The sequence below is a fragment of the Corythoichthys intestinalis genome, chromosome 1 (genome assembly GCF_030265065.1).
Source record: "Corythoichthys intestinalis isolate RoL2023-P3 chromosome 1, ASM3026506v1, whole genome shotgun sequence".
Lineage (NCBI taxonomy): Eukaryota > Metazoa > Chordata > Actinopteri > Syngnathiformes > Syngnathidae > Corythoichthys > Corythoichthys intestinalis.
This window is the reverse complement of record NC_080395.1, coordinates 17,079,683-17,094,179: the sequence shown is the minus strand read 5'-3', so window position 1 is coordinate 17,094,179 and position 14,497 is coordinate 17,079,683. Positions and strand designations below refer to the sequence as shown.

At 36.4% G+C, this 14,497-nt stretch overlaps 1 protein-coding gene across 2 annotated transcripts in view; it reads left to right on the top strand.

Moving 5' to 3' along the window:
* The window catches only part of LOC130917022 (synaptosomal-associated protein 25-A-like), an 84,404-nt gene extending 73,146 nt beyond the window's left edge, over positions 1-11,258 (top strand). The window contains exons 6-8 of one of the 2 annotated variants that reach the window (XM_057838077.1): positions 1,136-1,255; positions 6,376-6,520; positions 10,522-11,258. In XM_057838077.1, coding sequence (XP_057694060.1) covers positions 1,136-1,255; positions 6,376-6,520; positions 10,522-10,590 — 334 coding nt within the window. In that variant the 3' untranslated portion in view covers positions 10,591-11,258. The remainder of the gene's footprint in view (positions 1-1,135; positions 1,256-6,375; positions 6,521-10,521) is intronic. The other variant, XM_057838070.1, reaches the window with a different exon arrangement.
* The last annotated feature ends 3,239 nt before the right edge of the window (positions 11,259-14,497 follow it).

The following is a 14,497-nucleotide window of genomic DNA, read 5'->3' as shown; positions in this document are numbered from 1 at the left end:
TTTAGCCCACAACTGGATTTATTTCATCACAAGCAATTATCCTCTCTCTGCACACAGAAAAAGCATTTGACAAAGTCAACTGGATTTTTCTCTTCAGAATTTTGAAAAAAATTGGCTTTGGTGAGCCATTTATCCGCTGGATAAAAACATTCTACAACGCCCCAAAAGCCACTGTCAACACAAACGGGGTAATTTCACAAAGTTTCTGTCTTCAAAGGGGAACTCGACAAGGCTGTCCACTCTCACCCTTATTATTCGCTCTATTTATCGAACCATTAGCAATTGGAGTAAGACAAAATGCTAATATCAAAGGGATCTGCTCACAACTGGATTCATTACCTTCGGTGTTTTTTTTTTTTTTGGCAGCCATTTTAAATTTTATCTTAGTCTTCGGCTAAATGCACAATTCCGATTATAAAAAAAATATTTTAAATAGTCGAATCTTTTGTCGTACGTATAATATTTCGTATGCGGGATAATTTGAGTGAGATGAAGCGAAAAAAACTTTTCATAAAATGAATCTTTTTTTTTGTACCGAAGCTTTCGTATGTCAAGGTACAGAACATTAACATCTTGCATTAGTTTAAATTAAAAGCTAGATTTTCCGAATTTGACCTTTTTTTTAGTTTTCAATCGAAACAAAATGGTTGTCTTACATGTTTTAATGGCCTCACCGGGTGTTCCACACTATTTGAATGTAAGCGTGTGTGTGTTTGTGTGTGCATCCAGATGAAATGAAGGGCCTGCTGTCAGTCATCACCCACACTGTTTTTCCGATTATAATTATTTACCATACTGAATCTAACCATGTGGCTTTCTTTTTATAGTTACCGCCATCTTTGCACCTCCTTTTCTGTTTTCCGTGTGCATCATTTTGTGCCTCTACGTGTTTGTCCTCTTCTCTACGTGCTATGTAATGACTTCTATTATTAGTATATTTTTTTGTGTGTGCCGCCCCGATGCCAATTGATCCCGGATCAATTATTGCAAAGGTTTTACTGTGATTGCACGTGCGTTGCTACTAGCGGGTCATTTTCTTGTCGTTTTGATGCATGTTGGACACCATGCATGTTGAACACACAAATACAGGCACGCGGTGGGTTCAACAAGTGACGTGTGCGTGTGTGTGGTGTAGGATTAAGGGCGGGGGCCAGGCCTGGGGGGCCAACCAGGACGGCGTGGTCAACAGCCAGCCTGGCGCTCGGGTGGTGGACGAGCGTGAGCAGATGGCCATCAGCGGGGGTTTCATTCGCAGGTAACGCCTTGTTATTAACACGCCTTGATGATTTGATGGAATGATTTTTTTTATGGGGAGAATGTTGCTGTTTTGTGGAATTTGGCTGAAGATATAAGTCAAGAGATAAGTCATACAATAAAACTCAACAGATGGTTAACAGCATTTGCTAACGAAAAAAAAAATTAAATCTATTAGTGACACCACAAGCAATGACGAAGAATGTTTTCTCACGGAGTGGGGCCGGATTCAGAACACTGAGTGGTTTAGCGAACGTACCTCTGGTGAACATTTCAAAATAAAAGCACGTCATGTTAGTCATATAAATAACAATTTCTGGAGTTAATCCCACATACTTCAGGATTAATCTTATAATATGTTGAGTAAACACTACAGAATACAGATTCTACACTAAGAATAGCTTTCAAATGACACTCTTTATGACAAATGTGATTGGCAATGAATATTTATTATAATTATTATACTTCTATTATATACAGTAGTATACTATAATAATAATTAGGGTTGTTCCGATCATGTTTTTTTTGCTCCCGATCCGATCCCGATCGTTTTAGTTTGAGTATCTGCCGATCCCGATATTTCACGATCCGATTGCTTTTTTTTTTTTCTCCCGATTCAATTCCAATCATTCCCGATAATTTTTCCCGATCATATACATTTTGGCAATGCATTAAGAAAAAAATGAATAAAACTCGGACGAATATATACATTCAACATACAGTACATAAGTACTGTATTTGTTTATTATGACAATAAATCCTCAAGATGGCATTTACATTATTAACATTCTTTCTGTGAGAGGGATCCACGGATGGAAAGACTTGTAATTCTTAAAGGATAAATGTGACTTTGTATATTGTGACTAAATATTGCCATCTAGTGTATTTGTTGAGCTTTCAGTAAATGATACTGTAGCCATTTATCTTCTGCCCAAATGCATGATGGGAAGTGCAACCATGACAGTGTGTCGCAGTACCAATTGATATATCTTCTCTGCGTTGGGAGATAACATAGGGTGTTATGAAAAAGATCAACTACTACCTTTCTTCCCTATATTGCTTCCCACGATTGTTCTAATCGTTGGGAGAGGGATTGTAAGGCTTTAGCCATTTAAAAAAAGGCTCCAAAGGCTGCCAAAATTCACTCTACTCATTTTACGCTGCCTTTTAGCTCTATATACTGTATGGGTAAAACGGTGCCATTATAGATTGAACGCAACAATGCGTGAGTGGGTCGTGCAGCGCATGCGGTAATTGCGTTAAATTTTGTAACGTGATAAATGTAAAAAATATTAATTCTCGCCGTTAACGCGATAAATTTGATAACCCTACCTTAAGCTTAAACTAAAGACTCTGGAAGAGTGTAACACATTATGTCTGTCACGTTAAATAAAATTAGAAAACGATTTAATTAAGAAATATATATATATATTAAAAAAGGCATGTCCAATATTTTTTTGCCGATTCCGATACTTTGAAAATGACGTGACTGGACCCGATCGTTCGGCTACATCTCTAATAATAATGCTAGAATTTTTTTTCAAGAATTCTTTTGAATCATGTTGGAAAGGCAAAGTTAGTGTTCTGAATCTAGCCCCAAAAATGCCAAGTCCGCCACTGACTGTTCGTACACCAAAATGAGTGGAATTCTCATATGATACGTGTTCTCTTTCATTTGACAACCCAAAAATGACCGTTTACCCCAAAACGCTGTTTAAAAAAAAAAAAAAAAAAAAAACCTAATATCAGTGAAACTTCAAAGTGCTACTCGTCCTACAATTTTTGTCCAAATCAAATCATTTACATATCGAAAAATTCAGGACGCTAAGGGCCAACAATTTCTATACAGTTTTTGCTAAAGGTTTTGGCCAAAATTTGCCTTTTATTTGTCTTGAGCCATGTTTATTTTTGTTATAAAGCACTTTGAGGACCTTTCAAGTTTTGTAAAGGGCTATGTAGATAAATTTGATTGACTGATTGATTAAAATTTTGCCAAAAACCTACCCATTAATTTCTAAGGGGCGAAATTTCCCATTCATTTTAAATGGCCCTATTCACCATTCATTTCAATGGCACAAAAACATTCACGCTGATTGAGTTAAAACCTAAGTGACGTGATATCAACAGGAAGTGCCCCCAAATAAACAGGATGTAACCCAATATGAATAGGAAGTGACCCTGAAATTGCCCCAAATCAGCAGGAAATGACCCAATATGAACAGCAAAAGACCCTGAAATGCCCATAATCACCAGAAAGTGACTCTGAAATGCCCCAAAAATCAACAGGAAGTAACCAGATATCTACTGGAAGTGACCCTAAAATGCCCCAAAATCAACAGGAAGTGACCCAATATGTGCAGGAAGTCAAAGATGCCGAAATGCTCCCGTATCAACAGGAAGAAATCCAATATAAATAGGAAATGAACCCTATATGCCCCAAAATAAACAGGAAGTGACCCGATACCTACAGGAAGTCCAAGATGCCTCAATATTCCCGATATACCAGCTATCATAACAACCAGCCAGAAATGGCATTTTTAGTTACTATAGTTATACTATATTCACTATATGTTTTTAAATATATATTTTTTATATGTATTTTAACCTCCCCCCAACAAAAATGGAGGTCAATGTCTTTCTTTGTATTTGTATTTTCCCCCCTAATGTAAAAAATATATACACCTGATTGCTTCCCCATTCAGTAAGATAAGAAAATGTCACACCTTCAGCTTCACACTTTTGAATTTACCGTAATTTTCAGATTATAAAACGCTACTTTTTTCCCTCATTTTGAATCCTGCAGTTTGTAGTCCAGTGCGGCTAGTTTGTTGATTTTTTGGGGGGGTTAATAGGCAACACTTTATTTGGCAGTGGCGTTATAACACTGCCATAAGACTGTCATAATTATGGCATGACACTATCATGGGCATTAATGAATGCTTATGACAGATGTCATTATATGTCATCCTGCAAATTTTGTCATTAAATCAATTCATGTCCAGCTCGGATCTTTTACATCCATTCAAAAGTGAGATAATTTGCCGGATGACACAAAATGACATCTGTCATAAGCATTTATTAATGTTCATGGCAGTGTCATGTCATAATTATGATTGTCGTATGACAGTCTTATGGCACAGCTGTCAAATAAATTGTTACCAAATACCATAACTAGCAACTAATGAAACAACTGAAACATTAACTGAAGAAATAATTAGCACAGACCATGAATTTTGTTTGTTATTTACATCTGTAGTGCCGCAATGCATGCTAGGAGGCATGTTGGACGACAACAGTGTTGACTGCAGGTGGCAGCGGAGGTTGACAGTCTCCCCCAAGAGAACAATGATGGCCAAATGAAGCTTCTTGAAGCAATGAAGCTTTGCAACCAATTGGTTCAAAGCTTCACAGTGGTTCATTTGGTCTTATGACAGTCGTATGATGCCGCTGTCAAATAAAGTGTTATCGGTTAATATCTTTTGGTGTTAATATCCCATAATACAGTGAGGACAGCTGCGGCTTATACAGTGGGGCAAATAAGTATTTAGTCAACCACTAATTGTGCAAGTTCTCCTACTTGAAAATATTAGAGAGGCCTGTAATTGTCAACATAGGTAAACCTCAACCATGAGAAACAGAATGTGGAAGAAAAAAAAAACAGAAAATCACATTGTTTGATTTTTAAAGAATTTATTTGCAAATCATGGTGGAAAATAGGTATTTGGTCAATACCAAAAGTTCATCTTAATACTTTGTTATGTACCCTTTGCTGGCAATAACAGAGGCCAAACGTTTTCTGTAACTCTTCACAAGCTTTTCACACGCTGTTGCTGGTATTTTGGCCCATTCCTCCATGCAGATCTCCTCTAGAGCAGTGATGTTTTGGGGCTGTCGTTGGGCAACACAGACTTTCAATTTCCTCCTCACCCCGTGGCGTCAAAATGATAACAAGAACGGTGAGCAAAAATCCCAGATCCACACGGGGGGACCTAGTGAATGACCTACAGAGAGCTGGGACCACAGTAACAAAGGCTACTATCAGTAACACAATGCGCCGCCAGGGACTCAAATCCTGCACTGCTAGACATGTCCCCCTGCTGAAGCCAATACACGTCCAGGCCCGTCTGCGGTTCGCTAGAGAGCATTTGGATGATCCAGAAGAGGACTGGGAGAATGTGTTATGGTCAGATGAAACCAAAATAGAACTTTTTGGTAGAAACACAGGTTCTCGTGTTTGGAGGAGAAAGAATACTGAATTGCATCCCGAAGAACACCATACCTACTGTGAAGCATGGGGGTGGAAACATCATGCTTTGGGGCTGGTTTTCTGCAAAGGGACCAGGACGAATGATATGTGTAAAGGAAAGGATGAATGGGGCCATGTATCGAGAGGTTTTGAATGAAAATCTCCTTCCATTAGCAAGGGCATTGAAGATGAGACGTGGCTGGGTCTTTTGGCATGACAATGATCCCAAACACACAGCCAGGGCAACAAAGGAGTGGCTTCGTAAGAAGCATATCAAGGTCCTGGAGTGGCCTAGCCAGTCTCCAGATCTCAACCCCATAGAAAATCTGTGGAGGGAGTTGAAAGTCCGTGTTGCCCAACGACAGCATCAAAATATCACTGCTCTAGAGGAGATCTGCATGGAGGAATGGGCCAAAATACCAGCAACAGTGTGTGAAAAGCTTGTGAAGAGTTACAGAAAACATTTATTGCCAACAAAGGGTGCATAACAAAGTATTGAGATGAACTTTTGGTATTGACCAAATACTTATTTTCCACCATGATTGTCAAATAAATTCTTTAAAAATCAAACAATGTGATTTTCTGTTTTTTTTTTTTTTTCCACATTCTGTCTCGATTGGTTGAGGTTGACCCATGTTGACAATTGCAGGCCTCGCTAATATTTTCAAGTGAGAAAACTTGCACAATTAGTGGTTGACTACTTATTTGGCCCCCTGTAGACTAGAGCGACCTATGAGCAAATGCCATTTACGTATCAAATTTGGTGGGTTGCAGCTTATAGTCAGGTCCGCCTTATAGTCCCAAAAATACGGTACTACATTTTCTTCCCATATTTTCTTGTCCAACTCAACAATAATTGCGCTCAACTGTTCCAGGGTAACGGACGACGCCCGTGAGAACGAGATGGACGAGAACCTGGAGCAGGTGGGGGGCATCATCGGCAACCTGCGTCACATGGCGCTGGACATGGGCCAGGAGATCGACACTCAGAACCGCCAGATCGACCGCATCATGGAGAAGGTGACGCGAGCGTTCTCCAATTTACCATAGACTTCACTATCAGTTGACTGGGCTCGGAGCCAATCCGGAGGGGGCCTATTTTCAAAAAATTAAAATTCAAATATTTTCAAAACCAAAGCCACTAGCGACCTAAAACCAAAACAGGCACCTCCCTTAGGCATATATGAGTCTCCATGAGCAGCGACCCAAAAAAAGGCATTTCCTAATAAAATCCTGATTAATTATTGTTTATACAAATATAACAAAACTTAAAATGGCTATGAAATTCTCAAATCTTAGCTTGATGCACAAAAATCACCGAGTGCCGAGATAATAACCCATATTTTCAGGATGCATTGCAATATTGAATATACCATATAAGTTTCTGTGCAACATAGCAACTTTCAGTTTTTAACAGCCCATAAATCACTCAATTTTCACATCAGAAACTTAATGCTTGAGGAAAGCATGCAGAGTCATCTTAATTTTACTCAACAAAAGCAAATTTCGCCTTTTTCTATATACAAGCACAACTTATTTAGCAACTTATCTCATGTCAATAATGCCTCAGCACGTCTTGTCGGCTATCTGGCCCTCGTTTTTAGATTGAAATGCTACATAAAATAAAACAGGTGAAAGGCTTTTTTTTTTTTTTTTTTTTTTTTTTTTTTTTTGTCTGGACGCAGAAATGTCTAAATTACTACTTCTTGGCCAAAAAACGGGCAATTGGCCGAAAATTACATTACATTTGAATGTAAAGTTCTGTGTGTGTATGGATACAACATGGCGGCCATCCCAAAACAAAGAGCTTTTTAAATTGAAAATTCCTGTAAATAAAAGCGTACATCCTAGAATTTCTATAGATATGAACATAGAATAATCTAGATTCTTGGTTCAAAGCAAAATACCGGGCAGTTATCGTTCATTTTACGCAAATATTTCAAGCTAAAATTACACTATTTGATTAATCCAACGTGGCAGTCGTAACAAAACAAAGAGCATTTTAAGTAAAAAGTTCTTGTAAATAAATGCGGACATCCTGGAATTTCTATAGATATTAACGTAAAACAGTCTAAATTCTTGGTTAAATGTAAAAAACCGAGCAGTTATCATTCATTTTACGTAAATATTTCAAGCTAAAATTACGCTGTTGTGTAAATCCAACGTGGCTGCCGTAACAAAACAAAGAGCATTTTAAGTAGAAAGTTTTTGTAAATAAATGAGTAAATCCTGGAATTTCTATAGATATGAACGTAAAAATGTCTAGATTCTTGGTTAAAAGCAAAAAAACGGGCAGTTATCATTCATTTTACGTAAATATTTCAAGCTAAAATTACGCTGTTTAATCCAACGTGGCAGTCGTAACAAAACAAAGAGCATTTTAAGTAGAAAGTTCTTGTAAATAAATGCGGACATCCTGGAATTTCTATAGATATTGATGTAAAACAGTAAAGATTCTTGGTCAGAAGCAAAAAAGAATTTCTATCGATATGAACCTAAAACAGTCTAGATTCTTGGTTAAAAGCAAAAAAATGGGCAGTTATTCATTTTACGCAAATATTTCAAGCTAAAATTACGCTATTGTGTAATCCAATGTGGCGGCTGTCACAAAATAGAGCTTTTTAAATTGAAAATTCATGTTAATAAATGCGTACATCCAAGAATTTCTATAGATATGAACATAGAACACTCTAGATTCTTGGTTAAAAGCAAAAAAACGGGCAGTTATCATTCATTTTACGTAAATATTCCAAGCTAAAATTACGCAATTGTGTAAATCCAACGTGGCTGCTATCACAAAACAAAGAGCTTTTTAAGTAGAAAGTTCTTGTAAATAAATGCGGATGTCCTGGAATTTCAATAGATAATGAACGTAAAACAGTCTAGATTTTTGGTTAAAAGCAAAAAAAAAGGGCAGTTATTATTCATTTTGCGTAAATATTCCAAGCTAAAATAACGCTATTGTGTAAATCCAACATGGCTGCCGTCGAAAAACAAAGAGCTTTTTAAATTGAAAATTCATGTAAATAAATGCGTACATCCCGGAATTTCTACAGATATGAGCATAGAACAGTTTAAATTCTTGGTTAAAAGCAAAAAACCCAGCAGTTATCATTCATTTTACGTAAATATATCAAGCTAAAATTACGCGATTGTGTAAATCCAACGTGGCTGCCGTCACAAAACAAGAGCTTTTTAGGTTGAAAGTTGTAAATAAATGCGTAAATCCCAGGAATTTCTATAGATATGAACTTAAAACAGTCTAGATACTTGGTTAAAAGCAAAAAACCAAGCAGTTATCATTCATTTTACTTAAATATTCCAAGCTAAAATTACGCTGTTGTGTAAATCCAACGTGGCTGCCGTCACAAAACAAAGAGTTTTTAAGTTGAAAATTCATGTAAATAAATGCGTACATCCCGGAATTTCTACAGATATGAACATAGAATAGTCTAGATTCTTGGTTAAATGCAAAAAAACGGGCGGTTATCATTCATTTTACGTAAATATTTCAAGCTAAAATACGCTACGGTGTAATCCAACACTGTAGCCATCACAATACAGACCTTTTTAAGTTGAAAATTCTTGTAAATAAATGTGTACACCCTGGAATTTCTATAGATATAAACATAGAATAGTCTAGATTCTTGGTTAAAATTTAAAAAACGGGCTGTTATCATTCATTTTACATAAATATTTCAAGCTAAAATTTTGCTATTTAGTAATCCAATGTGGCAGTCGTGACAAAACAAAGAGCTTTTTAAGTTGAAAATTCTTGTAAATAAATGTGTAAATCCCAGGAATTTCTATATATATGAATGTAAAACAGTCTAGATTCTCGGTTAAAAGCAAAAAACCGAGCAGTTATCATTCATTTTACGTAAATATTTCAAGCTAAAATTACGCGATTGTGTAAATCCAACGTGGCTGCCGTCACAAAACAAAGAGCTTTTTAAGTTGAAAATTCATGTAAATAAATGCGTACTTCCCGGAATTTCTACAGATATGAACATAGAATAGTCTAGATTCTTGGTTAAATGCAAAAAAACGGGCGGTTATCATTCATTTTACGTAAATATTTCAAGCTAAAATTACACGATTGTGTAAATCCAACGTGGCTGCCGTCACAAAACAAAGAGCTTTTTAGGTTGAAAGTTCTTCTAAATAAATGCGTAAATCCCAGGAATTTCTACAGATATGAAGGTAAAACAGTCTAAATTATTGGTTAAAAGCAAAAAAAAAAAAAAAAAAAAACTGGCAGTTATCATTCATTTTCCATAAATATTTCAAGCTTAAATAAGGCGATTGTGTAAATCCAACGTGGCTGCCGTCACAAAACAAAGAGCTTTTTAGGTTGAAAGTTCTTGTAAATAAATGCGTAAATCCCAGGAATTTCTATAGATATGAACGTAAAACAGTCTAAATTCTTAGTTAAAAGCAAAAAAAAAAAAACTAGCAGTTATCATTCATTTTTCGTAAATATTTCAAGCTAAAATTACGCGATTGTGTAAATTCAATGTGGCTGCCGTCACAAAACAAAGAGCTTTTTAGGTTGAAAGTTCTTGTAAGTAAATGCGTAAATCCCAGGAATTTCTATAGATATGAATGTAAAACAGTCTAGATTCTTTGTTAAAAGCAAAAAATCCATCAGTTATCTTCATTTTATGTAAATATTTCAAGCTAAAGATAGGCTAATTTTTTCCATTCATTTTTTTCACAACGTTTCAAAATGCATGCATGGGGCTGTTTTATATATTAATTACCTTGAATCCTCGACCAAATCTTGAGACACTCCTGCCTGCTTGTATACAGTAAAACATTTGTCCTTTTTCCACCTAAATGCGGCGTTTGAATGCAGCGTGTGTTTGAGTTTATCACACTCTGCCTGGGTTGGCCCCCTATAGGAAAGCTTGGTGCAATGTTTGCAGGAGCTGTCTTATCAACTGATGGTGAAGTCTACGAATTTACCACACCAAAAAGTTTTCAAAGTTTTAATTTGCGTGTCTCTTCGTCCCCGACAGGCCGACTCCAACAAAACCCGGATTGACGAAGCCAACCAGCGTGCGACCAAAATGTTGGGCAGTGGCTAAACGGCTTCCTCCCTTATATCTAAAACACACGCACACACGAATACCGAGATACATATAAACCCCTTTATCACCTCTGCAAAACGACGCTTCTATTGTGATACATGTAGACGTTTGCACATATCAGCACTTATTGTTCTTGTTCTGTGTTGGTTCCCCTCACTCTTCCATTTTTTTTAATGTAATATATAATATTGCGAGACTCTCATCTTGACTGTTATCTGGATTTATAGACCGGACGTATATATGATGAATATGAAAGTCACCTCAAAGGTGATGCCAGAGATTGTATATACACGCTTTTTGTCCTCAGGGAGCTAAATGAGAGTAGACCAAGTTCCAATCATGCAATCTGGTGTTCTTATCGATTCCGAAAAGCTTTTTTTCTTCTTCTTCTTGATGCCATTTAAGCTTTTAGCACATTCAGCTCCTCCTCCTCCTCCTGCTCGTCCATTAATAATTCATTGGTCAGGACTAAAATACCCTAACATGCTATATATGTACAGCGGTATCCATAACAGACCCCTCATCCCTGTCTGCTAAATAGTGCCACTCTCTGTTTGTTTCATCCTTTCCAGACTGTGATCGGTCACTGCAAAGAGTTGTACCTTGGGAAAACAAAAGCCAATAAAAACCTTCACTACTGTACAAACAAACTGGCCTTCCGTCTCATTTTACAATGCGACGTGTCTGTATGTCACAAGTTAAGGCATTATATTATATCTAGGATGTCTCAAAAATGTATCTAATTTTACAAGTTTTATTCAATTCACATAATTCATACTCAAGTGACACAAAATGTGTATAGATTTTTTTTTTTAATTTACAGTTCCACCAAAATTTGCCATTCATTTTTAATGGTCAAAATTTCCCATTCATTTCAATGGCACAAAAAGTTCCATTCACTCCTATTGTTTTCAAAAATCTACATTTGCACATCCAAAAATTAATAGGAAGTAACCCTTCATCAACAGGAAGTGAGCCTGAAATGCCCGTACATAGGAAGGATTTAGCTCATTTTACAATGCGACGTGTCTGTATGTCACAAGTTAAGATATTATATTATATCTAGGATGTCTCAAAAATGTATCTAATTCTACAAGTTTTATTCAATTCACATAATTCATACTCAAGTGACACAAAATGTGTATAGATTTTTTTTTTTAAATTTACAGTTCCACCAAAGTTTGCCATTCATTTTTAATGGTCAAAATTTCCCATTCATTTCAATGGCACAAAAAGTTCAATTCACTCCTATTGTTTTCAAAAATCTACATTTGCACATCCAAAAATTAATAGGAAGTAACCCTTCATCAACAGGAAGTGAGCCTGAAATGCCCGTAAATAGGAAGGATTTAGCTCATTTTACAATGCGACGTGTCTGTATGTCACAAGTTAAGGCATTATATTATATCTAGGATGTCTCAAAAATGTATCTAATTCTACAAGTTTTATTCAATTCACATAATTCATACTCAAGTGACACAAAATGTGTATAGATTTTTTTTTTTAAATTTACAGTTCCACCAAAATTTGCCATTCATTTTTAATGGTCAAAATTTCCCATTCATTTCAATGGCACAAAAAGTTCCATTCACTCCTATTGTTTTCAAAAATCTACATTTGCACATCCAAAAATTAATAGGAAGTAACCCTTCATCAACAGGAAGTGAGCCTGAAATGCCCGTAAATAGGAAGGATTTAGCTCATTTTACAATGCGACGTGTCTGTATGTCACAAGTTAAGGCATTATATTATATCTAGGATGTCTCAAAAATGTATCTAATTCTACAAGTTTTATTCAATTCACATAATTAATACTCAAGTGACACAAAATGTGTATAGATTTTTTTTTTTAATTTACAGTTCCACCAAAATTTGCCATTCATTTTTAATGGTCAAAATTTCCCATTCATTTCAATGGCACAAAAAGTTCCATTCACTCCTATTGTTTTCAAAAATCTACATTTGCACATCCAAAAATTAATAGGAAGTAACCCTTCATCAACAGGAAGTGAGCCTGAAATGCCCGTACATAGGAAGGATTTAGCTCATTTTACAATGCGACGTGTCTGTATGTCACAAGTTAAGGCATTATATTATATGTAGGATGTCTCAAAAATGTATCTAATTCTACAAGTTTTATTCAATTCACATAATTTATACTCAAGTGACACAAAATGTGTATAGATTTTTTTTTTTTTAATTTACATTTCCACCAAAATTTGCCATTCATTTTTAATGGTCAAAATTTCCCATTCATTTCAATGGCACAAAAAGTTCAATTCACTCCTATTGTTTTCAAAAATCTACATTTGCACATCCAAAAATTAATAGGAAGTAACCCTTCATCAACAGGAAGTGAGCCTGAAATGCCCGTACATAGGAAGGATTTAGCTCATTTTACAATGCGACGTGTCTATATGTCACAAGTTAAGGCATTATATTATATGTAGGATGTCTCAAAAATGTATCTAATTCTACAAGTTTTATTCAATTCACATAATTCATACTCAAGTGACACAAAATGTGTATAGATTTTTTTTTTTAATTTACAGTTCCACCAAAATTTGCCATTCATTTTTAATGGTCAAAATTTCCCATTCATTTCAATGGCACAAAAAGTTCCATTCACTCCTATTGTTTTCAAAAATCTACATTTGCACATCCAAAAATTAATAGGAAGTAACCCTTCATCAACAGGAAGTGAGCCTGAAATGCCCGTACATAGGAAGGATTTAGCTCATTTTACAATGCGACGTGTCTGTATGTCACAAGTTAAGGCATTATATTATATCTAGGATGTCTCAAAAATATATCTAATTCTACAAGTTTTATTCACTTCACATAATTTATACTCAAGTGACACAAAATGTGTATAGATTTTTTTTTTTAAATTTACATTTCCACCAAAATTTGCCATTCATTTTTAATGGTCAAAATTTCCCATTCATTTCAATGGCACAAAAAGTTCAATTCACTCCTATTGTTTTCAAAAATCTACATTTGCACATCCAAAAATCAACAGGAAGTGACCCTTCATCAACAGGAAGTGACTCCCGAAATACGCCCAAATCCACATGAAGTGACCCGATATCAAAAGGAAGTGACTCCCAAAATATCCCCAAATCAACAGGAAATGACCCAATATCAACAGCAAGTAACCCCAAAATGCCTGGAAATCAACCTTTTATCAACAGGAAGTGAGCCTAGAAATGCCCACAAATCGGCAGGAGTTAAATCGATATCAACAAGAAGTGACCCTGAAAATACCCCCTAATCCACAGGAAGTGACCCGATATTAACAGGGAGTGACCCTGAAATGCCTGAAAATCAACAGGAAGCGACCCTTTATCAACAGGAAGTGGGCCTGAAATGCCCTCAAATTGACAGGAGTTAACTGAATATCAGCAAGAACAGACTCTGAAAAGACCCCCAAATCCACAGGAAGTGAGTCTGAAATGCCTTCTGAAGGAATCTGACCTAATCAGATCGGCGGAATCACGCCAGCGCTGTCGCAGATCCAACGGTTCGGGCCGGGGGGACCCCGGTAATCCGGCCAGAAGTGTAAACTCAGCGCGTTCACCTTAGTCTTAACCCTTTGTACTGACTCCATTTTTGAAAGGTTTAAAGGAGGCTCACCGAAAACAGGTTGACAATTTATTCAGGATCGACAGAGATCAAAATGGCAAGGCGAAACAGAAACACTCAGGCGAGGAGGCAAACTCGTTCCAAGGTAACCCTAAGCAGTGTTGTGCATGAACGCGTTCAATGAACGATCGTTCATGAACACGTTCATATTTTGGGCGAACGTGAATTGAACGCATCATATTTCTGTCTCATGAACGTTACTGTGAACGCGCTCATTCTAGCGGTTGTGAGCGGTGCTCATAACTTCGTTCATGAGTTC